The following is a 26,187-nucleotide window of genomic DNA, read 5'->3' on the forward strand; positions in this document are numbered from 1 at the left end:
CACTACCAGACACAGCTTGCAGGACTAGACAGACCACGGGGTGACCTAGTCAGACATTTCTTATGTTCTTACAAGGCAACTGCACGGCACCAAAGCCCCTGACACACCACTCCTGGCTGTGAGAGCAAGAACCACCTGCACCGTGAAGGCCAACCAGACACCGCATATGGTTATATGAAACCCTCAGAAGCCCTAGAGCCCTGCTTCTGCACCTCAGGCAAAATATGTAGTCCAAAGCACTGGGTGTAGGACACTGCACAGAAAACCTTAGTTAGCATCATCTTCACCTTGCTTGAGTTCTTTGTGCACACATTAAAATCTAAAGCCCTGTCTCAGCTTGGTGAGTACAGCCCAGCAGTGAGTCTAGGGAATATGGGTGTACAGAACATGGTTGTGTGAGCACATTCATACACGATGAGGGGAGGAAAACGAATCACCCAATAGATGTCAATTTTTATGCCAACTTGATGTGTTGCATGTGTGATTACTGCAGAAATCAATGTGGGGAATTACAGCCATCTGCACCCATTACTACCATTTGTATGCATATTCATAGTAACTGCATGTTAGTTAGGCGTGCCACTGCACAAACATATTAAGCAGCTAATTAATTAAAAGAACAGACCTTCTCCACTTAGGAGGAGCCCATCCCCCACTACTCACAAGAACACATTTTCTCCATCTGTTAGATTATTTGCCCCCTCCCCAAGGTCACCAGGGAAGATGCAACTGGCCTACAGTCTCAAGAAGGCTCTGCTGGAGTGGTGAGCTTTCTGTTTAAGTGACTTCCTTTGCGCAGCAAGGCTTCAGACCATGGCTGCTTCCGAAAACATGACCATGGCACTTCTATGGAACGGCACGGTGCTTTTGGATTACCTCAGGTGACCTTTGGATTAGACACCAACCATCTTTCCACCACTTCCAGCGCTCATTCACCAAGCACAGAAGAGGCTAATTGCATGCCCCTTAACAGGGCGGTGTGCTGGCAGCCCAAGTGCACATCCCATACAACGCCTCTTGCTGTGCTGGTTCCTCTTCTGGCTCCTGTTTCTACAGCAAACTCCAATGCAACAGTAGATTATAAATACACAGAGGACGGCTGTGCCCCAGTGCTTCACTGACATACGGTTTGGTCTTCAGTCAGAAGCTATGGATTTAAATTTAGTGATGGAGCAGGAGGTTAGGTTTCAAAATTCCAAGATAAATCCTCCCGGAGGAGGCAATGAGACCAAATTTCATCCCTCTGGTACAGCCTTAAAGCAGATGGGAGCATGGAGTCAGTGCTGTTGAGCAATCTGCACTGCTTGTGCAGCCCTGAAATGCTGTGCCCAGCTTTTCAGCTGTTCAAAGACTGCTGTAGCTACAGCCCTTTGTACCAGCTGCTGCTCCACCAGCACCAAGAGAGCGTTTAGGACTCTCACTGGACATCCAAACTTTGGGTAGAAAAAATTCCTCCAGGTATTGGCTTACAATAATTCCTTATATTACAGCAAAGGCTAGCGATACTCTGCCTTAGGTTGAATGAGCACTTTCATTAGCTCCCCATCCCTTTCAAAACAAGTGTTAGTGTGAAGGGGTAATAAGCTACAGGTCTAACAGCTTTGGCCATTTTTCACTTGTAATGAAAAAAGGAACAAATACTTTTCAAATCATTGTGAAATATTTGTGAATGTCCTGGTTTCAGCTGGGATAGAGTTAACTGTCTTCCTAGTAGCTGGTACAGTGCTATGCTTTGAGTTCAGAGCAAGAATGTTGATAACACTGATGTTTTCAGTTGTTGCTCAGTAGTGTTTAGACTAATGTCAAGGATTTTTCAGCTTCTCATGCCCAGCCAGTGAGAAAACTGGAGGGGCACAAGAAGTTGGCACAGGACACAGCCAGGGCACCTGACCCAAACTGGCCAACGGTATATTCCATACCATGTGACGTCCCATCCAGTACAGAAACGGGGAAGTGGGGGGCAGGGATTCGCCGCTCGGGGGACTGGCTGGGTGTCGGTCGGCGGGTGGTGAGCAATTGCACTGCGTATCATTTGTACATTCCAATCCTTTCATTATTGCTGTTGTCATTTTATTAGTGTTATCATTATCATTATTAGTTTCTTCTTTTCTGTTCTATTAAACCGTTCTTATCTCAACCCACGGGTTTTGCTTCTTTTCCCCGATTTTCTCCCCCATCCCACTGGGTGGGGGGGAGTGAGTGAGCGGCTGCGTGGTGTTTAGTTGCTGGCTGGGGTTAAACCACGACAGTGAAATAAACCAAACCCCTCCTTCCTGCATACATGAAATACAGTGCTGAAGAAGCCACTACAATCCAATGAAGTGCAAAATGCTTTCGTCATTTAGCACTGTAAATGCTTACCCTAGTTATGGAGTAGCTCAAGACAACTCTACAGTAGATTTTACTTTGGTTCTCCAAAGCTAGAGACAATTTTCTATCTTTCTGCATTTAAAAAAAAAAAAATTATGAAATAATTTCTATTGCTCCAGATGCTGGCAGACAGGCTGCAGCTGACGGTGCTTTGTCAAATGGGACCTGTGAAAATACTGTACTTGGATCACCACAGTTGTTGACCAGGCAGTCTGATCACTTTATACTTGCTAAGAAGTCTCCCGACATCTCCTGCCCAAGCTCCAAATTTCTAGAGCTCCAAAGATGTCCTAAGCTCTGTACAGCAGAAAAAGGCAGAATACCATTGTGTAGCTCCTGCCTGCAGCAACTCTGAACTGCTGCAAAGGATTCAGGGCAGGACCAAGGGCTGAAGCAAGCGACCACAACACATGGGCACTTTGATCATTTCTAGATGATTCTGCTGCAGGACCACATCAGCATCGCTGTATGCGTGCATGTTTTACACACAGACACGCTTCCCTTACACTCTTCTCCAAGCACAGACTATTTACTGTTGTGCAAAGCACAAAATTAAGCTGACTGGATCCATGATTTGGTCCAGTACCTTCTGAACTAAGGAAAAATGCCTTCAATGAAACTGCATTCAAATGCAGTCTGACCAATGCTGTCTTCCCCCACTCCTCTGTCTCCCTCCCCTGTGCCCATGGGAGGCACAGACTCGAGGCAAGCCTTTTGGAGAGCCTGCAGCCTTTGGTGCTCCCCTCCTGCCCATCCCAGCCAGAAGGGACTGCTCCACAGGCAGAGTCCTTCTCTGGCCATTACCCCCTTCTTGTGCCACTTGACCACCTTGGCCTTGCTGAATCCAAAAAAGTCACCTAAACAAAACCTGCCGTTCTCGGTCCCTCAATCATATGAGAAGCAGCAAACATGCTGAGTTAAGTGCAAGGTAAGCAGTATTTTTATTTGGTTAATTAGAATTACTCATCAAATGAAAACAAAGAAGTGATTTACTGCAGAACTGGTACAGGTAGTTGTTGCATAAGTACATTCCTGCATATTTGGCTACTTTAGGAAAAATTTTTAATTAACAGTTTCTCCTCAGCTAAAGCAAACCATAGAAAATAAGGAAAGAAAAGTTTCGCGCAAGGACACTGCCGAATCCCTCAACTGCCAGCTATTTTTCTTCTTCAAGGAGGATTTTAAATTAAAAGCAGATTGCCTTCATTAGCGTTACCAGAAGCCATGTAACTGCCAAAGCTGACAGAAACACAACTGTGATTTGCAAATTTGGCAAGTGTCATTTTCTCTTTCTACAAATGTGAGTAATGTCATTCATATTAAGAGGGCTTTTTTGAGGGACACTGTGCAAAGAACAACTCCCTCCCCAGGACTGGAAAAATATCTCCAGAGCAGCAGCTTAGTATTCTAGGGCATCCAGGATCTCTCTCCTTGTTTATTTTGCAAGAAAGTGCATTGCATTAAATTTGTGCTGAGAATGGTCAGACAGTAAGAGTGCTATGAACGGTCTTCTCCTGATAACTGAGCAGAATACTGTAGCAAGCCCATAACAAACATTTCAACACTGATCTTTGACATATAGCCATACTCAACCTTTCCGTGACATGTTGCCAAACCCTCAGAAACCATTCAGCATGGTTTCCTCACCGAAATCCCTATTCCAACCGAAATGATTCTATGATTCTCTTCACTTCATTCTGGCTGAAAAAGCTGATAATACCCTGATGGGAAAGTTACATTTCTACCAAGGGCAACTGTGTTTGCAGGCTTCATGGTCTGCTCTAGAGTCTCAGCCTTGGTGATAAGGGGAAAGTCTTGGTAGTATTTTTACTCTTTCAAATTCCCACGTGAATAGCTGCAGAACTGAGGGAGACATGCATGAAGCCAGCCCGCCAGGGTGTAAGAGTGGGCAGCAACGGATGAACAATCTGATGTTCATTTTTAGAGTGACTCCACATGCCCTGCTCCCCTCCCTGGTACATTAGTCTCCTCTAACTTCTGGTGTCTAGCTTTGCTCAGTCTTAGGAAGAAAGCTTAACACACATAACCAAGGTGTTTAAAAATATATTGGTGTACGTTAGTTTGTGTTATATGCCACACAGTGTATGTTGGCTTTAGGGGCCGAACCAAGTTGCTGACGTGAACGTGAAGCGATGGGGGTGACCCTGACCTGTGCATACTCTCTGGGGTCGGTAACGGCCTCCTCAGCACCACCACTGCCCCAGAAGCTGCCACTGACACATGGTGGGATGGCCAATGCCTGCCGTGTATGGTTCACTGAGTCTTCTATGATGAAGAGACAACAAAAATCACAGGATGAAGAAACAAGAGAAATGGGTAATCTCCAGAGACAACCCACATGCTCAGCAGCATGGCACTAGAGACCACAGCACCCCTAAGTGAATGAAGTTTTTATTCCCCTGGCTGTAGCTGAAACAGGAAGATCTGAACACACTATTAAACTTTGCAGGAAGTAGTTTAACACAGTAAGTATTACCACAGTCACAAATGTAAAATCTGTCTGCAATAATTAGGATTGCACTACATATGATTTTTAGACACTGTCTTATAATCAAGACAAAAATAGCTGTCTACATAGTAGTCACCAGTTTCTTAACTGTCTAAAAATAAAGCAACAAATGTAACACAATGCCAGGCATGGAACCAGCTGAAATAATGTTAACCTATATTCAAGTCTGCAAAGGTAACAGCGATACGCCTACTGGTAACCTTCAATCTAACTTGGAGTTAAACGTTCAGTGACTCTGCAATTTTGGTTTGCATCTTCAAAAGAACTGGAGAATCCAGTTCTGTCTCTGTAGTCCAACTCTCTTCCACCGCACAGTGAACAGAGTTCATTATCCATCGAACTAAACAGTGAGCTAACAATAATTAAACCGAAAGAGATACAGATTAAAGGAATTTATTATTCCCTGATCTGCAAAGCAAATTGTTTAGATACCTGCAATCAATGAGTAATGATGAAACAAAATAAAAACCCAACAAACCAAAAGAGCCAACGACAGACTCATAAAAATCTGTTCACTAAGGCCCATGTATCTTTGTTAGGTTGAACAGCACAGCATTTTAATCAACACCCCCTCCCCCCCATCTTTACACATCATGAGAACAGAGGCAGAATGTGGCCCTAAATTATGCTGCTACTGTTTATTATTCATGTATCACAGGACTGATGAAGATTTATGGTCCCATTGTGCTAAGTACTATATAGTGAAATATAGAGGAATAGTCAGACTTAGTACTCCAAGACTTTATAATTTAAAGACAAATTACAAAAACAAGATTTATAATTTAAAGACAGTAATGCACAGATGGGGATTGGAGATACAGACAGATTAAGCAACTTGCCCAAGGTCGTGCCAGACGCATGTGCCAGAGCAGAAAACTGAACTTTGATCTCTGGAGTACCAGCACAGGTTTTTACTCATGTAGGAGAACGTTGCTTCTCCTCTTTATTTCACTAGATGTCATATTTCATAAACTAATAAATAAGTTAAAAAAAATACAAATGTTACATGGCAGTACTGGAAGGATTTCCTTTCTCCCATCCTCCTCTGAAGATCTTTATTAACAAAACAGCTTTACCTACACATACACCCGATTTGTCCATGTATGGCACAATTGCAGCATTAGCACAGAATCACAGAATAATTTAAGCCGAAAGGTCTTCTGGAACCATCTAGTCCAAGCCCTTGCTCAAAGCAGGGCCAACTAGCGCAGGTGCCCTAGGACCTTGTCCACTCAAACTCTGAATATCAAGGATGGAGATGGAAATCCCACCACCTCTCTGGGCTCCTGTTCCAGTACTCAGTCCCTCACGTTGAAAAAGTCTTTCCATGTATGAAATGAGAATCTTCCCAGTTCTGGCTTGTGTCCACCACCTCCCATCCTGTCCCCGCACACCCAAGCCTACCACTGTTTTCTCTATTCCCACCCATTAAGTAGTTGCAGACAGCAATGGCATCTTCCCTAGCCTTCTTTCTTCTAGACTTTACTTCTCAATGCTGAACAAACCCAGATTTCACAGCTTCCCCTTGTACACCATGTACTCTCTAGCACCCTAACCATCTTGGCCTGTGCCAGACTCGCTCCTGTATAGCCATACCTTTCCTTTACAGGGTAGCCTGAAATTGGACATCATGCTCCACAAACAGTCTCACGATCACTGAACAGAAGGGTATAAGGCACTCCACACTTTTTTTTTAATAAAGCATGCAAATAATTAATTTTCTTTAATCAATTATTGTATTTTTATGCATTTTAACTACACAAACCCCGCATCGCTCATTTACAAAACAACACAGGAACATTGTTTTTGCACACCACTTCTGGAAGTTTGCTGTTGCAGGGGTCTCAGCACATGCAGGTACACCGGGCTCCGAGAGCAACTGCTGTTTCTGTAAAGAATACTGGAAAGGGGCATTTCAGGTGTCTTTTTCTCTAGCTGACAAAAAGGATAGCCAGATCAGCCTGAGTGACGTAACATGCTCAAAATAAATCAGTGATAGCAGGATAACACAAGACATCATGTTGTTGGATACACGTACATCAGCAGATATATTTAGGAATTTAAGTCCTAAACCCTGTCACAGAGTGTATTGGTAACAGTGAAAAATATTTAATTTATGACTGTGACAGGAGATTGCTTCAGTGCAACACAAAGAGTAGCAGCAATGTTACTTATTAAGACAAAACTCAAGCCCCCAGACAGCTGATCCAGGATAGTGGGAAAAATGATACTGCATTTAAAAACAGTGGCTTTCTTTCCTGGTTTACTATTGAAATGTGCCCTGTGTCAGAAGGTATTTGTTCTCTGTTTATTTTAATATGAGCAAAGTCATAGCTTGAGCTTTGCTTATTTATATTTGCGCGCACCTGTGAAGATTCACTGATGAAAATTTAATTTTAATTAGTTCTGCAAAAGTACTATCAACATTTGTTTTAGATTTCCCCTGAATGTACTATCCTACAGAGCAGCAAAATCAGTCCACTCAGTGACAGGCAGCCATCCTGATACAAAAGGCATCTGCATGGCATGGAGACATTTGGGGCTTTAAGTGATCCCACAACAGAACAGTGCAGTACATGTGGATATGGCAAAACAAACTGTCCTCCATGCTGCTGTCCAGGATGGGACAAACCAGTTATGTGTCAGAAACAAGCATGGCTCTGTATGTAACTGCTCACCTTCATCTTGGGAGGTTGCTGCACGTCTGAGCTCAGGCGGGGAAATCTCATCCCATGGGGACAGCAGCACAAGCAAGCTGCTGTGGGAGCAGCCCCTCCACAGCTGGGACTGAACCAGCAGCACCAGGAAGAAGCAGGCCCAAACCAGGCCACATCCCCTCCCAGCCAAAGCCAAGAATGCATCTCCCAGAGCACGGGCTCAAGAGCTGCTTGTCAAAATTCCCCTTCTCACCCCATGTAGAGGTGCGCGCACACACACACACACACATATATATATAAATATAGAAAACCCGTGAGTTGCTTCCAGTTTCTTAGCAATAAATCATAACCTCTCTTATGGTGTTACTTCATACAACAGCACCAGTCAGCTTTTCAAAAAGACATAGCTGTACGCTCCATCCCTTTCAAACAGAAAATTTTCTGGATGCAAATGACATCTTTACACAAACACTGAAAGTAAAGCAATGGAGCCCCAGCTTTGGACTGAGATGAGTCATTCCTCCATTTATGGATACAACTAAAGCCATACCGATGATTCCTTATGCACTGCGAGAGCAAAGGTGCATGCTACATCAAAGTATAGGTATTGCATCATACTCAATAGGTGACTTATCCAGTTGCACGACAGGCGAGTGTGTTTGTGAACACAGGGCGTGTGGCCAGACAATGCTCTCATCCATCACAAGCCCAGTATATATCCACCATGCACCTGCTAAAGCTTGTATTTTGGGCACCGAACAGACCTGCCACAAGTCATAGGATCATTTAGGTTGGAAGAGACCTTTAAGATCAAGTTCAACCGTAAACCTAACACTGCTGAGTCCCACTAAACCACATCCCTAAGTGCCACATCTACACATCTTGTAAACACTTCCAGAGATGGTGACTCCACCACTTCCCTGGGCAGCCTGTTCAAATGCCTGACTACCCTTTCAGTGAAGAAATTTTTCCTAATATCCAATCTAAACCTCCCCTGACGCAACTTGAGGCCATTTCCTCTCTTCCTATCACTTGTTACGTGGGAAAAGAGATCAACATCCACCTCACCACAACCTCCTTTCAGGTAGTTGTAGAGAGCTATAGTCAACACAGCAAGGAGTGGCTGTAAAACTTCATGGAGAGAGAAGCAAAGAGTAGGCCGCCAGCACACCACATGCCTGGGGTTGGCCATCAGTTACCTAAACAAGTCCTTTTCTAGCATGGTTTGGCTCCCTTCTCATGCTCTGCAACTAGTCACGTAAAACACTTTCCAGGTAAACCTAGTCGAAAGAGCAATTTACAGCACTCTGCTTTGCTCTCCCACAACTAATTCCAACCCTCCACGTCTAACGTCATTTTGACCACCTTGCATTAATGTGTCTAATAAGTGGTATCACATATTATCACCCCGTATAAACTCTAGTACACAGAATAATTTAAGCCACACTTTCTACATCCAAACTTTTTCTGCCCCCAATGTCAACACGTAGCAGAGATAATTAAGTTATTGTTTACTATTAACTGATCAAGTAATATCAAATACAACTTCGCAAGACACAGTGAATCCAACACGCACTGTTCTAAATCAGCTTAATGCAAAGCCTAGAAAGAGGACAAACGCGCACAAGCTCACCTGGGAAGACATAACATAGTATCTGTCGGCTGGCCAGAGGACAGTACCTCCATAGCAGCACTGAGGAACACGGGGTGTTTCCCTACTCTTGCAGTCTGTGCAGGGACTCTACCACCTGACACGTTACAGAGATTCATGCATATATTTATATAACAACGTATCACTTTTTGCTTATCTGGGCTTAAATTGATTTAAGATGAAAGGCAAAAGGCAAACTGAACACTTCTGTGACCTCCCCAGGCACTTCCCAATCTCTCCTCCGCAGCAACACCGCAAAGCACAAGCAGTTGGGACATGGCTACATCCTACCACCATCAGACAGGATGGGGCACAGGCCCTGGGGAGCCTGCGGCTGAGTCAATGGGACTTCTACCCACGGGTTCCCACTATTGTGCAGCCCTTCCTCAAATTCACAGCAGATGAGTCTCTAGCTATGGTTTGGCCTTAGAGAGCCTCTCTAATAAAAATACCAGCCTCCTCAACATGGAAGCCTCTATGAGACCTCCCACAAACGAAAGGGGAGCGAGGCAGGGGGATGGGGGGTTGCAGGGCTTGTTTGGTATTCTGTCACAAAGCCAAACAGATGTTTGTAAAATCTAAACTGGTTATACAACTGTTTTAAACTCATGCAGCTGTGCACAGCTAGCAACTGCATCAGGGGAGAAGACCACTGCTCTCTTTTAAGGCACTCCTACATCCAGGGACTAGAGTTTAATAAACCAAACTTCCCATGAGTTATTCAAGCTCTCTCATTCCAATTTAGCATTTATGGTAGAGGAAACTGCTGAAAAGAGAAAAGTGAAGTGGCTCTTCCAGCTTCATGGTGAAAACCTGCATCCAGATGGGGACTAGGACCCAGACCTCCCTCCTGCCAGACCCGCGTGGTAATTACAACACCCAGTTTTGACCATTCAGCTTATCTGGGGAGACAGCAGGAATAGACGAGAGGTCCTAATACAGCAGCCCTGCTTTGCCAGTCATACAAAATTCACTCTACGCTATGCTTGGCCCTCACTTCAGGATCAATTATACAATCAAATCGCTGCGAACTTTACTGCAACAACATGGACTGAGAGCAGAAGAGACTGAAAAAGCCTCTTTTTAGCTGTATTAAAAAATGTAAAATTAATTTCTGACAGTGCTTTTATTGTACGTTTATTTATGAACAAAATTTACAACTAGAAGAATTCCTAAAATATTCATATTTTAGAAAAATGCCTGCCTGCTCCAGCTAAAAGGTAAGAGACTTGGGTAAAACTAGTGGAAACACTCCAACTAAATTATACAGTATAGTTTTACAATCCTATAAAATACCAATTTTTTGCAAGCCAAAACTATTTGTCATAGAGTATTTGCATTTTAGTCATATAAGAGATTGACTGTCTGCATAAGTACTATCGTGTTGCTCCCTGAAACCACAGTAAAACTTTTTTGTTGTTTTCTTCTTTTTTTAATACTTCAGAAGAATGCATGGCAATTAAAAAAATTGTTTTACTCATGTTGCTAGCATAGGAGTTTGTAACAGCTGGGTAATTCTGTACTTTTGATTCATGCCGCACTGTATATGAAAAGGCACAAAAAATAAAATTAGTTTTATAATCTCTGTACAGTCAACACAATTGTGACTAGTGTATTTTCTACAGCTCGGAGCGAGAGCATTGTGAATAACTCACAGCACACTCTGCTTATTCAAACCGTAAGGCAGAAAAAAAAAAAAAAGGTTTTTATATCTGAAGAATTCCAAGTAAAACAGGAATGCACTACTGGGAAGAAGTGACCGACCCAGCTCACAGCTCTGTCACGTACAGACAAGCATTTTAAATGTCTACAGTCTAAAGCTTCACTATTTTTTGCAGAACAATCTGGCAACAGAGGTAACCCGATTCCCTGGGAATCAAATGGTACTTAAAGGCAGGTTTCACCTGTCACGGATATAACATATTCTGAGCAACAAAGTGTCAGGGTATATGGACATCACCGGTGAGGGCAGTCTGTCCTTCACAGGTAAGAGGGAAAAAAGGAAAATTTCTGCTTTCATAGAGTTTTTAATTTTATTTATTTTTTTGTAACTTTGAGGGGAAATGTCCTAATGCAATGACAACCATAGCAACTTTGTGCAAACAAACTACAAAACGCAGTGGTATAATCTTCAAGCAACTGCTACAAGGGTTCCTGCAAGCCTTAGGGCCTCCCTTCCCTAGGTCTCTCCCCATCACGATGGGGCAGAGTTATCCTCACAGCTGTCAGGAAGACACTGTCAATCCTCGTTCCACAGATGGGAAAGCAAGAATGTGACTTCTTCCAGGGAGGTTTAAAGATGAAGAGACTCTGTACAGACTTGCTCCAGGCCACCACCCAAGCAGGTGGTGTGTCTGCCCCATCAAGTTGCCCACTGAACCTCTCCTTCCTCCTTATAGCTGTGCCTGCTAGTAAGTATTTGGAGAAGCATTGAAAAAGATGGCCCAACTCTGACCTAACTTATACAGGCAGAAACAAGGAGGGACTTGCTTAGGATTTTCAGAAACACTCAATCTATGCAGAATGTTCAGAAGGGGCAGATGAAAGTCAACAGCAAGCACCTTCCTCAGCTTTACTGTCACACAACCAGAAGTAGCAAGTCCAACTCCTTTCTGAATCAACACTCGAATAAGGAGATGCTCTTCCACGGGAAAAGCCAAAAAGGTGACTCTACATGTTTGCTACATGCCTGCTGCAGCGCAGAGGATTCAGGGGGATATGGGAGGACCTTTGCACGTATCAAAGGCAGTTAGAGCCAAGCCCTGCTGTTACAGGCAGCAGCTGCGCAGCACACCAAGTCCGGGGAGCTGGCTGCGCTTCTGGCAGCAGACACCCTGCCGTTGCAGGACAGGATGCCTCACTGAAGACAACTCTCTGCAGAGGCTTTTGTTACTGCTTCTCTGAGCAGGAGCAACACGTGCACATACCATCTTGGAAGCTGCTTGCTGATTTCCTGCTTGTGGGAAAGCAAGCAATCACATTTGGAGGTAACGTATACTCTGTTACAGAAGTTAGGCAGAGCTAACTGTATGGCCAGCGCAGCATGCTGTCTTGACACTATCCCCTCTGTAAGACTACCTGCCTGCTAGATGTACACAAAAGCACCTCACGGGACAAAGGAGGAAACCCAACATATAGAAATATGTTGTGTTTAGCAGGGGCCGGGGCAGCAAACAGAAATTAAAGCTGTTTCCCCCAAGGAAGCCTGCGAATTCCCACAGGATTGGGATCTCCATTTCCCTGGTTTTACCCTGAAATTCCCGGCCAGTGTTTCCAGCTGAACACTAAAAGCAGATACAAAAGTTCTCCCCATGCTACTGACACCTGCCAATCACCCTCCCACCTACCCTGCTCCTCAATTCCACAATCCCACAAAACAAGCAACAGGAACACCCGAGCTGCTGCCAGGAAACCAAAACTGCTGCACTAGCCCCAGCCGCACAGCGCTGAGACTACTGCAGAGAGCAGGGTCAGGATTATTGCTCAGACCAACAGCCCTCTGAGGCTGGTGCCATCCTTTTATCCTGCCTTCACTTTCCATACCATGCCTAATGCAATTTGATGCTGCAATAAAAATAGATGATACTTAACTCCCCCTCCCTAGTCCGATGGGCAGTGGTGGGTAGGGTGCAGAGCCTGTGCTCAACTGCTACTGATGGGCAGGTGCTCCACAGCCTCTGTTTTCAGTTATCATTGTTGTGAGCTGCGAGGAAAATAAAACCTCTGGCTCTAAATACACATTTTTGATAATCAAGTTAGCAGCTCCCTCTCCGCCTTTGGTTAAGTCAAAACACATAATTATTGAAATTACAGAGAGGAATATATCTATCCAGTCCCCTCATTGTGAGACAATTGTACTGGAAAAGCAATAGAACGTTAAACCGACTGTTTCACAACCCCTGCCAAAAGCCACACATCTCTATCAAACCCATCCGGCGTATCCAGAGATTGACTGACATGTGTTCTTAAACAAAGCAGGGCACTTACAGGGCCAGAACAGAAAAAGGAGAGATGAGGTGAGCTCTACAGCTTCACACAGTGGTGGGTGTCTCCAGCTATACATGCACGCAAATTTTTTTTTGAAAAGAAAATACCAGGCTTTTGCTTCACCAACAAAAGAAGCTGTTGAAATAGTTTGTCAGACACAGCTTGTAAGGATAATTACGTGGTGAGAGCTTAGTCATCCATATCACAGTGACAGAAAGGCAGATTCTCTTAAAAATAATGTCAACACCACAAAACTCTAAAGAATATCTAAGTATAAAGCTTTCCAGATTTCAGACATAGCTTAGGTAAGCATTGGGTCTGCGAAGACACAGACTCCTCCAAGACTCCGAGCCGGCGCTGTAACTAACCGCTAGAGGGAGCCCATTTTTCTCCATAAATCTAATTTTCATAATTGTTTTGTATGCACACATTCTGCAGTCACAAATTAACAAAACAATCACAAAGTGTAAAATATGTAAATTTCTATGTATATTTTAAGTTAAACAGAAATGGAGATACACAGTTCAGGCATGGCCTCCTCTAACATTCGCACCAATATACTTGCCAGATGGAGGAGAAAGCACAATTCCTTGTGTTTTCCCTCATCAGAAATAACACTCTAAACCAAGCAGGCTACAAAGGCCATTCCAATTTGCCCCTAACAAATTCATTAGCATAAACGGGTTGATATTGCATTCAGGAGTTCAGCATATAGCAGCTAACCTTGAGAAATCCTGTCTGCCTTGAGTAACTACAAACCAAATGTAACAACCACCCCAAAAAGTGCTGGAACAGCAGGGTGTCCCCTTTCAATTAAGGGGTAAAGATCTTTCCTTGGAAGCGGAGGAGCCCAAGGCGATTTTATTTTTCATACCACGGATGCAGGTTTGCCCATCTTTGCATTTATGCCTTCTGTACTGCAACTGCCAGGAGTTAAAATGCCCTCCAATACTGGGTTTTATTACCCTCTTCATACTCCAAGAGCCTTGTCAAGTCCCATCCTGTAGCCAGACCTGTTCTCTGCTTAGCTAACACTCCTCCAAATGGCTCTAACACATACACTTGACAATGTTTTCGTTACAAAACCAAATTAGGCAGCGTAAAAGCACCAAAAGATTAAAAAAATTGTTCTGACTCCTTTCAGCTGAGGAACGAGGGAAGCATATGTGTGAGATATTATGACTGGACAGGCAGCAATATGGCCTTGCAAAGTCCAGCTGGCTTTTTTCTGCGCCGTCCTCTTCTTTTGCTGTGTTACACCCATCGCCCATGTCAACAAGCTCAACCCAGCAGTGAGCCAAGTCTAGGAAGGATTAATCTGGGGAACAAACCAACCAAAGCAAAACCCTAGCCCAAACAGTGAGCAAGGTCCAAGCACATCCACAAATTGTTGGATGATTCACAAATCTCAAGTCTTCTCCAGTACAAGAGAGAACTACCTCTGCTCCAGACACTGGGGAGCAGTCACCCATCCAACATCAGTAATCCTAAGCCACCCCATCAAGTCAGCAGAGAAAGCTGGATATCCTCCCTAAAGCACAGTGTTTTCTGCCACAGGCTCACCATCTTTCGTCACAAACTACGCTGTGAGCCCAAGAAGACCAGCCCTCAGTGCAGGCACTAAACGGCACACCTAGGGCAGGGCACCCCCCTTCTTCAGTCACCAGAGTGGGGGACCTGTGATGGGGTGATGGTGGCTGGGTTAGCAAGAACATGAGAAAGTAGGAATTGAGTCTTGCTACCTCCAGAAGACTCGAGAGGAAGCAGAAGAACTGGAAGCTCTCAAACTGCCCATATTTTGTAGCAATCCCAGAAAGGGGGTGCAGGTTATCCAGCCGGTGAGCGGGAACACTCTCCAATACACAGGAAAACTTTGCTCAAGTTCGTACATCTCATGGAAGCAAGTGTCATAACTTTCCCAAACCTGAGGGGTAGGGAGCATTTCCGCCAGCGTTAGAAACTTTCTTCCAGGCAGATCTTCGCCCGAGACTCTGGGTGCACATCTGTCTGTCAGGATTACTAATATGAGCAGACGCTTCTTTCATGTTTGGGAGTTTTGCCATTGACTTCAAAGTAGTGAGATATAACACCTTGCGTATTCCCTAAACACACTTAATAACAGCACCTGACACATTTAAAGTGCTTAGACATGTTAAAGGCATTGTACAACATTAGCAAAAAAACAGGAACCCCTGTCTAGGTGGTTCATAGTAAGCCAAGAGTCTATCCCCAAATCAGATGCTTATCTATTAGCCAGCTAATAACTGTGCGACTGCTTCTCTAACTGCTCTGTACAGTCATAAGCAGGGACTACCTTCTGGTGAGCTGTGGAGACTTTATATTACTCATAATCCTCTTAAATCATAACAAAGAATACAGATTAGAAGGTGTGAAGCGTGCAATAAGTGTTCTAAAACCAACATAAACACAGCCATCTCAGCCTGAGTCAGAGCCTGCATCACGGGAGCTTACTAAACGCCTTTTGAAGTCAAGTTCTGGGGGTGCAAGCAGCATGTGATTTGGCTCCTGGTGCCGGGCTGGTGTGACGGCAACGCACACCAAGCAGCACCTGGAGCCAGTTCAAAGCAGACAGGAGCAAGGTCAGCCTAGCACGGCAGCACTGCTTCGGGGACAAATCTGTAGGGCTAAGAAATGCAACTTCCCCTTGGCTTCAGGGCAAGCAATGGAAAGAGAAGGAAGAGCAAGATCCCCTTGGAGAGGGAGAAAGTGAAGGGCTTTTGCCTCTGGATACCTCGGAAATAAGACAAAAACATGGTTCTTGGGGTAGCTCTTGAACCTCTCTGACAACATGGAGAAGGGTACCATCAGGAAACCTCAGCACAGGTCCAACTGGAGCCACCACTGAACTGTCTTCATCAGCATTTTTTAACTTAGCCAAAAGTTGTCATATGTTGATGTGTATGCATTTACAGGTGTCAATCAGGTGTAACCTGACAAGGCTCCATACAGATTACAACCCCCATGGTCAGGAAGCTGAACTAATGCTGTTGAAACCAGCCTTAAGCGATGACTGAGTATTTCAACAAAATGTGGAATTATAAACTGCACAATCCTGTACTTACTACATGTGGGGATACTGCAGGCAGGTCTCAAGACTCTTCTTTTTGGAGACAACAAAACCGGCGTCAACTTCTGCACTAACCTGCACGACTGCTAAAAAGCATGCACGAGAGACAACACTATACTTTATTAGGAACATTTCTAAGGTTAGTATTAACGTACGTCAATGTTTTCACTGTACTGGGCAAGTACTGCAGCAATAGAAAAGGGCATTCCTGAATATGTATCAGTCAGAAGGTACGCATGAAAATTACCAATGAAAATCATTAAGTCCGTTAGCCATTTTAAATACCAGGCTAATAATATCAGCAGCAGGTTTATGTGTAGAACCTTTTTCCCCCAAGCACCTCTTCATATTACTTTCCATGCGGTAGTCCTCAAGTTTTTTTATAGCATTTATCTACAGAGCTTCCCTGTTTACAGTAACAGCTAGAGATGCCCAGTTTGATACTATAATTTTAACTACTGTTGCTTAAGGCTGCCAGCATACACGCTCGTAGCAACAAACAGTAGGAAACAAAACTCCTGATTCATAGAAATCTTTGTGTCCTCTGTCACTTTTTGGACCTCAACAATTTGTAGGCACAAGATGTTTTACTTGCTGTTAACCTGTGATGCGTGATACTTGTAACCACAGTTCATGCAATCCTGAATGACTGCCCCTGTAGTACTATCCCTGCATACAATGCTGTAGCCACCTCCATGAGTATTTGTAAACATTTAGTCTTCCAAGAACCTTCCACTTGAAACATGACTGCTAATGTATTCACACTTGTAATAATTAGATGCAAATTTATAAAAAGCCACTTTCTTGCTCAACTGAATTCCTATTCTATTAATAGTGATGTTCAAATGATTTTGAAATTCCCCACTGTTTAACTTCAAGGACTGCTCATTTTATTTCAGAAACTTACTCTTGGTTGCAACTTGACAAAGAAAGTATTAATTTGCTCACATTTATAAGACACGTATATGTTCAGCCTTTTCCATTCATGGGTCAGATAATGAATTGGTTTCCCTGGAAAACTACACAATGAAATATTCAACATAAGGCATTCTGTAGCTTAGATGTGAACTACAAACTGCAATTTTACCGGGATGTCCCTGTAGGTTGGCTTTGGCACGTACGCCTGCATGTTTTATGCTTTGTCTGAAGGAGGAAGCTCCCACAAGTGAGGAGAAAGCTCTCAGATATGGGTCACGAGTTGGTGTATCAAAACTTAGACAAGAATTAAAAAAAGAACCAACAAAAACACAATACCTCAGCACATTTCCCTCAAGCTTTCAGGAAAAAACAGAAAAAGAAAAAACAAACAGCCCAACATAAACCAGACCTTGAATATTCTTTGGTATTTCAGTGGTTTTCTGCAAAGAGGAGGAAATCAACCAAGATTTGTCCAAAACCAGAATGAAGGCAAGAGGACACACTCTGATGTAGGTTGCTCAGGTTTCCTCTACGCTTTACAAGCTTGACACTGGGTCATTTTACTCCTGCTTCATTTTTAACAAGTGACAAATGCCATTTATAGGTTTGTTTCGCATCCAAAATAAGATTAAGAGAAATCAATTCTTCTCTCTGGTAACCTTGTGGCATTTTCCAGCTCCAACACCAAAACCCATTACAGTCTGATCATCCTGATTTCTGAACCGAAACCCTGAAACCGTTTCAATTGCGCTCAAAACAGAAGAAACGAGACAATGAGGAGAAAAAAAAAAAAAGAAAGAAAGAAAAAAAAAAAAAAAGACAACCACCACCGAACACTTGGTGCCATCACCCCCTCTCTCCCAGCTTCCTTCGCATCGCCACCGCTGGAGCGAGACCCGTTCCAGCGCGGGCAGCAGCTTAGGAGGGGTGCCGCAAGGGGCGAGGGGGTGCTCGGCCCTCGGGGAAACCTCTCGGCTCCGACCTCCCGCCGCCCACGGCCCCGGACAAAACTCCAGCGGCGGGTCGGCAGCGCACCCCCCGCCCCGCGGCACCCCCCCGGATGGCGGCGGCCCCGCGGGCTGCTCCGGCCCGGCGGCTCCGCGCTTTCGGCCGCCTCCCCACCGCCCTGCCCCGCTCCGCCGGACTCACCGGAGATCTCGGCCTGGGGCACGCCGCTGAGGCTGAAGCCCTTGGCCCCATACAGCTGCCGGACCTCGGCGCAGCTCCTCGCCTTGCTGCCGCTGTCACCGCGAGCCGGGGCGGAGGCGACACACAGCAGCCAAAATCCCCACGGGAAGAAACGCATCCTTCTCCGCTGGCCCCGCCACCTGCCGTGCGAAGGGCAAAGCCAAGGTCCCGCGGCGGGGAGGCGGCCGGGGTCCCCGGGGCGGCGCGGTGCCGTGCCGGGCGGCGCGGGGTGCGGCCCCCCTCCCCGGGCAGCGCCGGCGGGACGGCGCGCAGCGGGCGAGGGCGGCAGGCGGGGGAACCCCGGGTCTCAGGCGCTGCCGCTGCCCGCGGCGTGCGGGGAAGGCGCCGGAGAGTTCAATCCGGACGCCCGCCGCGGCTCGGCGGAGGGGGCAGCGATCCAAGTTTGGCCGGGCCGGGCCGGGCCGCTTCAAAGCCCCGGAGCGTGACCGCGTAGAGGGCTTTTGTTCTTAGCGCGGCTGCATCCCCGGGCAGTCCCGCCGCGATGCTGCCGGCTGCAGCGCCGCCGGGCCGGGCGGAGCGGAGCGGGGCCGGCAGCAGGGCTGCTCCCGCGGCGTGGCTGGGCTGGGGTTGGGTTGGGTTGGGCTGGGCTGGGCGGCTCGGTCCGGGCGTGCGCCGGCACCGCTCCACCTGCGCGCCGAGCCGGGCGGCGGGGGAGGCTCCCGAGCGAGGCAGGGCTTCCCCCGCCGGACGTGGCATCACGCCGCCCGGCGCCAATCCCGCGCAGGGCGCAGCCCCCCGCCCCGGGCCCCGGCTCCGCCCCCGCCGCCGGCGCTGCGCAGCGCCGAGCGTCGCCGCCGCCCGCCGGCCCGGGCCGGCCCCGAGCCGAGCGGAGGGCGGCACGGGTGCGGGCGCTGCGGGGCAGAGCCGGTCTCCCTGCGGGGTCTCCCTCCGTCCCGGCCCCCGGAGCAGCCCGAGGGCGAGGAGCATCGCCGCCCCGCCTCTGCGACGGGAGGTCCCGGTGGCGGCGGCACGGACAGCCCCTGCCCGGGCAGGTTTCAAACCGGCCTTGGAGCACGGACGGCTGGGGCGCTCGGGGCGTCGAACGCTGTCCTTCGGGAAGGACGCAGTGAAAACGGGCGTTAAACCCGTCTGTGTCTGTGTCGTGGTCCAGGTGCTGAACCTGAAGACCCCGAGTTTCCCCAAATTTGGTGGGAAAACGACCACACAGAAGACTTGACTTGAAAAAACACTTGGCCAGACCGGTGAGCAGAAAGCTTCTTAATTGAGAGCCTGGGAATCCCAGCGAGGTCCTGGGGAGGCTAAAAGCTCCCCTTTAAGGGCAGATGTGGGAAGAGAGGCGATTTTCAACTACAGATTCTCAGCTTTGGAGTTCAGTTCCTACAGCAGCCCGCCAGCTCCTGAAACTGGTGCTCTGCAGCTCCGCCAGCCGTGTTTTAGACGGCTTCCCACAGAACTGAGGCATCTGTGATCACCTGTGTGTCAAGGTAATGCCCATGTGTTTCCCCCCAAATGAGCTGGCAGGCCTTTGGCCAGTATCTGACACGTTTCACAACAGATAGACGACCCAAAGATCACTCCTCTGAGTCTTCTGGGAGCAGTTGTTTTCTATGGAAAACGGAGAGGGAATCTGCCCCTGCCTCAGCTGCAGCACTTGTGTGAGCTTATACCTTACCAGAGATCAGAAATCCCACACAGAAACACCACTGCCACCACAGTCCCCCCCCCAAAAAAAACCCAGCAAAATTTATCAGAGATTGTGTCTTTTGGACTAGTCACTCAGACATGCAAAAAACCATGGGAAAGTTCGGTTGTTCATCTTGCTGCTTCAGAACTGCTTGCTCTCCTGAAGAATGAGTAAGGAAGAAGTAAGCGACAGCACGGAAAGAGCCCGAGGGAGGGGAACTATGGCAGTAGGGAAGAGAAAAGATGTTGCTTTCCTATGAAATCGCTTAATGATTTCCTATTAAATCTTCCTAATTAAATTCATCTATGAGATATGACAAAGCAGATTAAGAGGATCTAAGTGCAAAGACAGGGAGAATTTTGTAATGAAGATCATGACTACGGTGACACATCATAACCACCAAAAGTTAAAAACTGTGAGTCAGATACCACCCCAAATCTTAATTCTTACAGATGACATTGTGCCTTTTGGCACGCTTTAGAAACCCAAGGCTTACAGACTCCCAGAAACTTGGTACACCTCAGCTTGGAGCTTGCTTTGCGGGCTTTCTGGAGCATGGAAATAGGTCTTCTTCCTGGAAATACATGGGAAAAAACCTGCCATGGATAATGTAAAGTCTGACCTACCCTGTTTTTAAATGGGATCTCTTTTGTGAATGCAAGAGTAATGCACACGTAACAGGTTACCAAGTACGTTATGTGGCACAAGGCCATTCCAGCCCTTACTCCTGAGTATTTATTCTAATTTTATAGCCATAACCATTTCCCCACCCCAGACTTTGAACACATCACTCGGAGACCTATGTCAGAGATCTCATCTAATTAATCCAACTACAGTAACGGCAGAAAACAAGCACTAGAGGAATCCATACATATATTGCCAGGACTACAGGAGCGCCAGGATCTTGGTTCCTCCTCCTCCTGAAAAATCAAAGAGGGAAAATCAAATACTTACAGACACACAGTTAATGGACTCCAGGAATGCAAACTCCAAAGAGACAAAGTACTTGACAGAGAAGAGAGGCAGAGTCATAAACCTCTTATCTGGTCTGGCTGCTACAGAATGACTCGGGATGACACAGGGGACCAAAGCAGTTTTCTCTTTTCCTTCTCAAAGCCTGGGGTTGGATACTTGCGGCTGTTGTACATCGAGGGCTTGCTTCCAGCTCTGCCTGAAGCGACCTTGGGGAAGCTCTGTGTGAGCCATGGCTGCACCCCAGCGTTGCAGCACGAAGCCCTCCACAGTCATATGGCTGCTGAAGTGCACTGAAATACTAACTGCTGACAGGGAAAGAACTGGGACTGAAACCCTTGGGTTTTGGCCTTGGAACCATCCCCTGAGCTATAGATCATTTCACAGACTGAGGTATTTCCCTTCTTCATATACATCTCAATTCCCCAAGTTGGGTGACAACAGTGCCTGCGGCAGGGACTAGAGTCATGTCATTCCTGATAAAGCCCTGAGAGACTGCAGCACGCACTCTGCGTATTCACATGTACTCTGCTATTCCCATGGTGAAACACAAGGCTACCAACTGCCAGCACAGATCCCACTGCTAGCTCCCAAGCCCATGTCAGGACCTAGAACTGAAGTACAAGGTCTGCCACAAACCTCCGTGATTAAGTGACCATCATTAGGTCACTTACCTCCTAAACAGGGATAAGAGCACTTCTTATCTGACCTCCTGCCTGTGAGATGCTCACCTACTATCATAATGAGAAGCTTATAAGTAGACAAATTAAAAATAAACCCGAGCTAATATAAGCTCTTCAACAGAGAAGCTAGCTGCAAGTCTATACAGGATCTAATCCTGAGCAAACAAATCTTAAATTATGAGGCACATCTACTAATTTTGCTGTTAAGTTTGTATACACATGCAGGATTTGAGCTAGGTACATTTTAAGCAAATTGAAATAAACATCTTCAAAGTGTCGTGATGAAAGTGTATTTTTGGCACCCATTATAAATTTTATGTCTCCTGTGTGTATTTGAGAACCAGATCCACTTTCTGAACATTCTTAGTTAAAAGAATGGAGCTTGGCAAAAAGCAAACAAAAGATTGTCCAACGACAGGCAGAAAGAGCTAGAATTGGGGAAGATAAGAAAAAGTACGGTAAAATACAAAGATGAGTGGACAAAATGTACAGGAGAAAAGCACACAGCCAGCCAGCAAGACAGCCAGAGGAAGACAGAAAATCCATCCTGCTGTGGAGATCACCTCTTGACAGTCCTGACAAAAAGTACTGCCCACTGAAAAGCTGATCCAAGCGTTATGAAGAAGCAAGAATGATGAAGAAGAGCCAAATCATCTGGCACAAGTGAGGAAAGCTACCCTTTAAAAAAAAAAAACGTGAACAGAGGCTTTGTGCAACCTTGACTTTCACAGGGATGTCTTGTTTCTCTAGCACTTTCCAAGTTTCGCAACGCAGTGGACATGCCTCTGTCTTTCATATGGATGCAAATCAAGAATTGTACAGGCAGCAACACAATTACGCCCACCAGACCTCCAGCTGGTTCCAAAATGAAACCTATGCTGAGTTACAGCAACCTGGAGTCTGACAGCAAAACAAGAGCAGGGAAAACCCCAGATAACCTTATCAAATTGCATTGTATCTTTGATGCCACATAATAGAATAGAACATTCCCGCTTTAATTCAGTGGTGTTTCTACCTTTTTCCCTATGCATCAAGTACAGAGCTCGCACAGAATGGGGAGTGGGGAGGGAAAGGAGATGGGCAAAGCCTAAGTGGGCTACAACTTCCTCCCTCTCACCAATGTCATGTAATGAAACCCTCAGCACCTTTCCCTTAGCCAGTTTTATGCTACTTTTGATTCTCTGGAAACATCAGAAAATCTGGCACCTTTAGATTAAAAATCTTCATCAAAGTAGGACTATCTCAGTACCTTTTCTGCCCGTTTCTTTTAATCTCTGCTATATCTGTGTCCTGCAGGATTCATGAAAGCTCTCCGCCTGCTCCCTGCACCCCCAACATTGGCTGGTGTTTAGCAGAAGCTGGATGTGTATTTTGCTGAATCAAATCTAATTAAGTTATTCAGATGATTTACTAGATTACACCTTACTATCTACAGCTGCTTACTTCTTCACTGGATCTTCCTTCATTAGAAATCTGGCACCTCCTCATCCCCTCTGCACACATTCCCCCGTGAAGCTTTTCTGACATGTGCGGGAAGCACGTGTCAGGTTGTTTTGGTCACCAGAAGTATCAGATTGGTCCCTTTGAATTGCTGGGACATTTATGTGCAACTGACAAATCCAGCTTGATCTTCGTAAGAAGCCATTTGCCTTACAGAAATGCTAAGACTTGGGATTTGTGTGCCCAGATTAATTAATCAAGAATAGTGTTCAATAGATGTACAGAGTTGGGGATCCTTCCCAGGTCGTGAGGGAGCCAGATTCAGGCCCCAGGGCAAGGACGATCACAATTCTGGCTGTTGAGGAAAAGGTGAAGGGGGGGGTCCACTGAGGGCAAGTGCAGCAGTGTACGCCAAGGCTCGGCCAACCTGCTGTTCGACCCTTTGGTGCAACAGACCAATTCGCTTTAAATGCAATGCTTAATTCCCCTGTGTGTAGCTAATACTCTGCAGAGGGAGATTGTGAACAACTAAATAATTTCAGACAGAGAATCTGGCTAATGCAGGTAATTGCCACTCTGTGCTATATTTTGAATTGAACAACCCAATTTTACAGCAGTGACTTAAAGGAATGTATTGCTTTAATGACCTCTTACAAATGACTCCACCCTGCAGGACTGTACTTGTATTATATATGAGTCAGAGATTTCCCAGCAGAAAGAAGTCTTAAAGGCCAAAAAATAAATAAATGCCATAAACTCATTAGAGAAACTGGTGCTAATTGGGTCTGCCCCAGGAAGTACATTTCATACTTTCTGGACACGACTTTCAATAAAGCTTTGCCCGCTCCCAGCTCCCCAAAACATATGCAACAATGAACAAAGAATACAGACACGGCACTGAATCTGTTTTATGTTTGATAAGCAGAGCTTAGCTCAATAGTATGAAATGGCTCAAAATTGGCCCCAAAATTACTCGGTTAGAAATGTGTCATTTCAACATGCCACTACAGTGATATGGAGATTTCTCCCACTTCCTGCTAAAGTTGCAATCGGATGACTTCCTCTTATCATTCAAGAGGTTGTATCTGGAAGTTGACTGGTTTTGAAAGGGATTTTTCAAGTAAAAATCTCCCCTCATTCTCACTGTCATCTGTCTCTGGGCATTGCCTTAAGAGAAATGCCTGTAGGAACACGCTCTGTTCCTATGAATGCTAGCTCAACAGCACGTTCTTGAGCACTGGTCCAAGGCACATGGAAGTCGGACAGACATCCTGGACTTCTGTGAGAAAAAAAAGTTACAGCCATGAAGGAAGAAACGTGTGGAGTCACAATACAGGCATCTGGCAATGCTAATGGAACTTCTCAGCTGACACTTTATCCTCAGCTGTTGCTACATTAAACACTACAGACTAAAGCACTTAGATGAATTAATACAATTATCTTGTGTTCTGCTCAAGTGTTTATTTTTTCCCTCACATCCAGTTAGGTACAACATAACCTGTTTTTCTAGAGAAACTGACTATGAGGAAACACTGACAACATTGTACTGAAAAGCACCGAACACCTTCGGTTGTGAGCAGAGGCTCTCACACTCCAGGCTTTGTCTGTGCTAAAGAAAATAACCAGTGCTGAGCAGGTGTCAGCCAGAGGTGCAGGTAAACGAGGGTTAACACCAGCTAGCTGGCAGGACAGCTAGCAGCAAATGTTCAGCAGCCTTTCACCCATGGGGGAGAAAACCTGACTTTGAGTTTGGAAATGCCTCCTTCCGTGCCTTTTTCTCTGCTTTGTTAGTCAGATAATTACTAGGTGACACACATTTTTTGATGTGTGCCAGCTTCACTTCTGATGTAACTGTACACATGAGTAGAGTTACAGCTGGAATGGATTTGGGCCAGCGTGTTTTTCATTTTAAGATCTGTGCATTTTGCAACACAAAGACAGTGTATGAATCCACTATGGCAACATAACTGCAAAGGTGCTCAAAGGCCAAGCCCTCAGAAGATACCGTGATGCCAGTGAAGGTACCCCAGTTTATCCTGGCTGAGGATTAAGCAGCCTTATAACCCAACATTCATTGTGTAATGCTACTGTCTCTCTGGGTACTGTTTCTTTGGTCAGGACCACATAAACATCCAGTGCTGGATTTTTCAAGATGCCAGACAATGCAAACCCATCTTCTTAAGATTAAAAATAGAGCTCTTAATCTGATCTCATTTCCTCAACCTGCTAGAAACCAGAGAGAATCAATACGAGGAGGTGCAGAGACACTGGGTTTTAGAAATGGTAGAACTCACCAGGACACTTAGTTCTTTCTTAAAGGGTTTTCTGTTGGTCGGTTGGTTTGTTTTTACAGTGCTGCTTCTGAGCATAGCCTTGAAAATAAATTGTAATAGCTATGTATTTTTACATCACATGTATAGTTTTGCCTTAGGCAGGACTTTTCTTCTGTGACTAAAGGAGCAAAGCTTAGTTCCTTTGCCTCTATTGTAGCAGATGCCAGGGACATTGCTTTTTAAAGCATTTTGAATAGAAGTTGGTGGACTGGGGGACCGTGGATCACACTTTCAAATCTTCCTTGCTGCTTTACAAAAGCTAAGCAGTTAGGTGCAGTGACTCACTCACACTGACATTTTTGGGAGAGAATGATGCCTTTTATAATAACATTGATATTCCTCCATTGATGTCTCAACACTGGCTAATTTAGAAAAGAAACATGTAGTGCAAGGTTGAAAGGTCACAGGCCAGCCAAAGAACTCATGAGATCATGGGACCATGAAAGAGGCTCCGGCTTTAAAATAAAATAGCTTTTTTTCTTTTTGTTTCTTTTTTTAAGGAACAGACAAACTTTTCTGAAAGGCTAGGAATTTAATCTGAACTCTTCTTGCACATACTGTACAAATAAAAACTACACTGCAGAACTACTTGGGGGGGTTCAGTAGAGTTTATCTCCAGAGGTCACTTTAATCTATATTGAGTAGAGAGGGAGAAGGAAGGACACACATTTACTTTTAGAAAGCTGTCAGACCTCTTTAAGCTC

General features: G+C 45.6%; 2 protein-coding genes across 2 annotated transcripts in view; one reads left to right on the top strand and one right to left on the bottom strand.

Annotated features, from left to right (window-relative positions):
* The window catches only part of GPC1 (glypican 1), a 215,669-nt gene extending 196,730 nt beyond the window's left edge, over positions 1-18,939 (bottom strand). The window contains exon 1 of the mRNA XM_052804994.1: positions 18,351-18,939. Within this exon, the coding sequence (XP_052660954.1) occupies positions 18,351-18,507 (157 nt within the window). The 5' untranslated portion in view covers positions 18,508-18,939. The remainder of the gene's footprint in view (positions 1-18,350) is intronic.
* Positions 18,892-23,262, top strand: LOC128149610 (translation initiation factor IF-2-like). Its single transcript, XM_052805001.1, has 2 exons — positions 18,892-19,855; positions 23,007-23,262. Exon 1 carries the CDS (start codon positions 18,892-18,894, stop codon positions 19,585-19,587), a length of 696 nt encoding a protein of 231 aa, XP_052660961.1. The 3' UTR covers positions 19,588-19,855; positions 23,007-23,262.
* The last annotated feature ends 2,925 nt before the right edge of the window (positions 23,263-26,187 follow it).

The sequence above is a fragment of the Harpia harpyja genome, chromosome 12 (genome assembly GCF_026419915.1).
Source record: "Harpia harpyja isolate bHarHar1 chromosome 12, bHarHar1 primary haplotype, whole genome shotgun sequence".
NCBI lineage: Eukaryota > Metazoa > Chordata > Aves > Accipitriformes > Accipitridae > Harpia > Harpia harpyja.

What these genes read in the sequence shown, in the direction of transcription:
- LOC128149610 (XM_052805001.1), top strand. Translation starts at nt 18,892, where the DNA reads ATGCTGCCGGCTGCAGCGCCGCCGGGCCGGGCGGAGCGGAGCGGGGCC.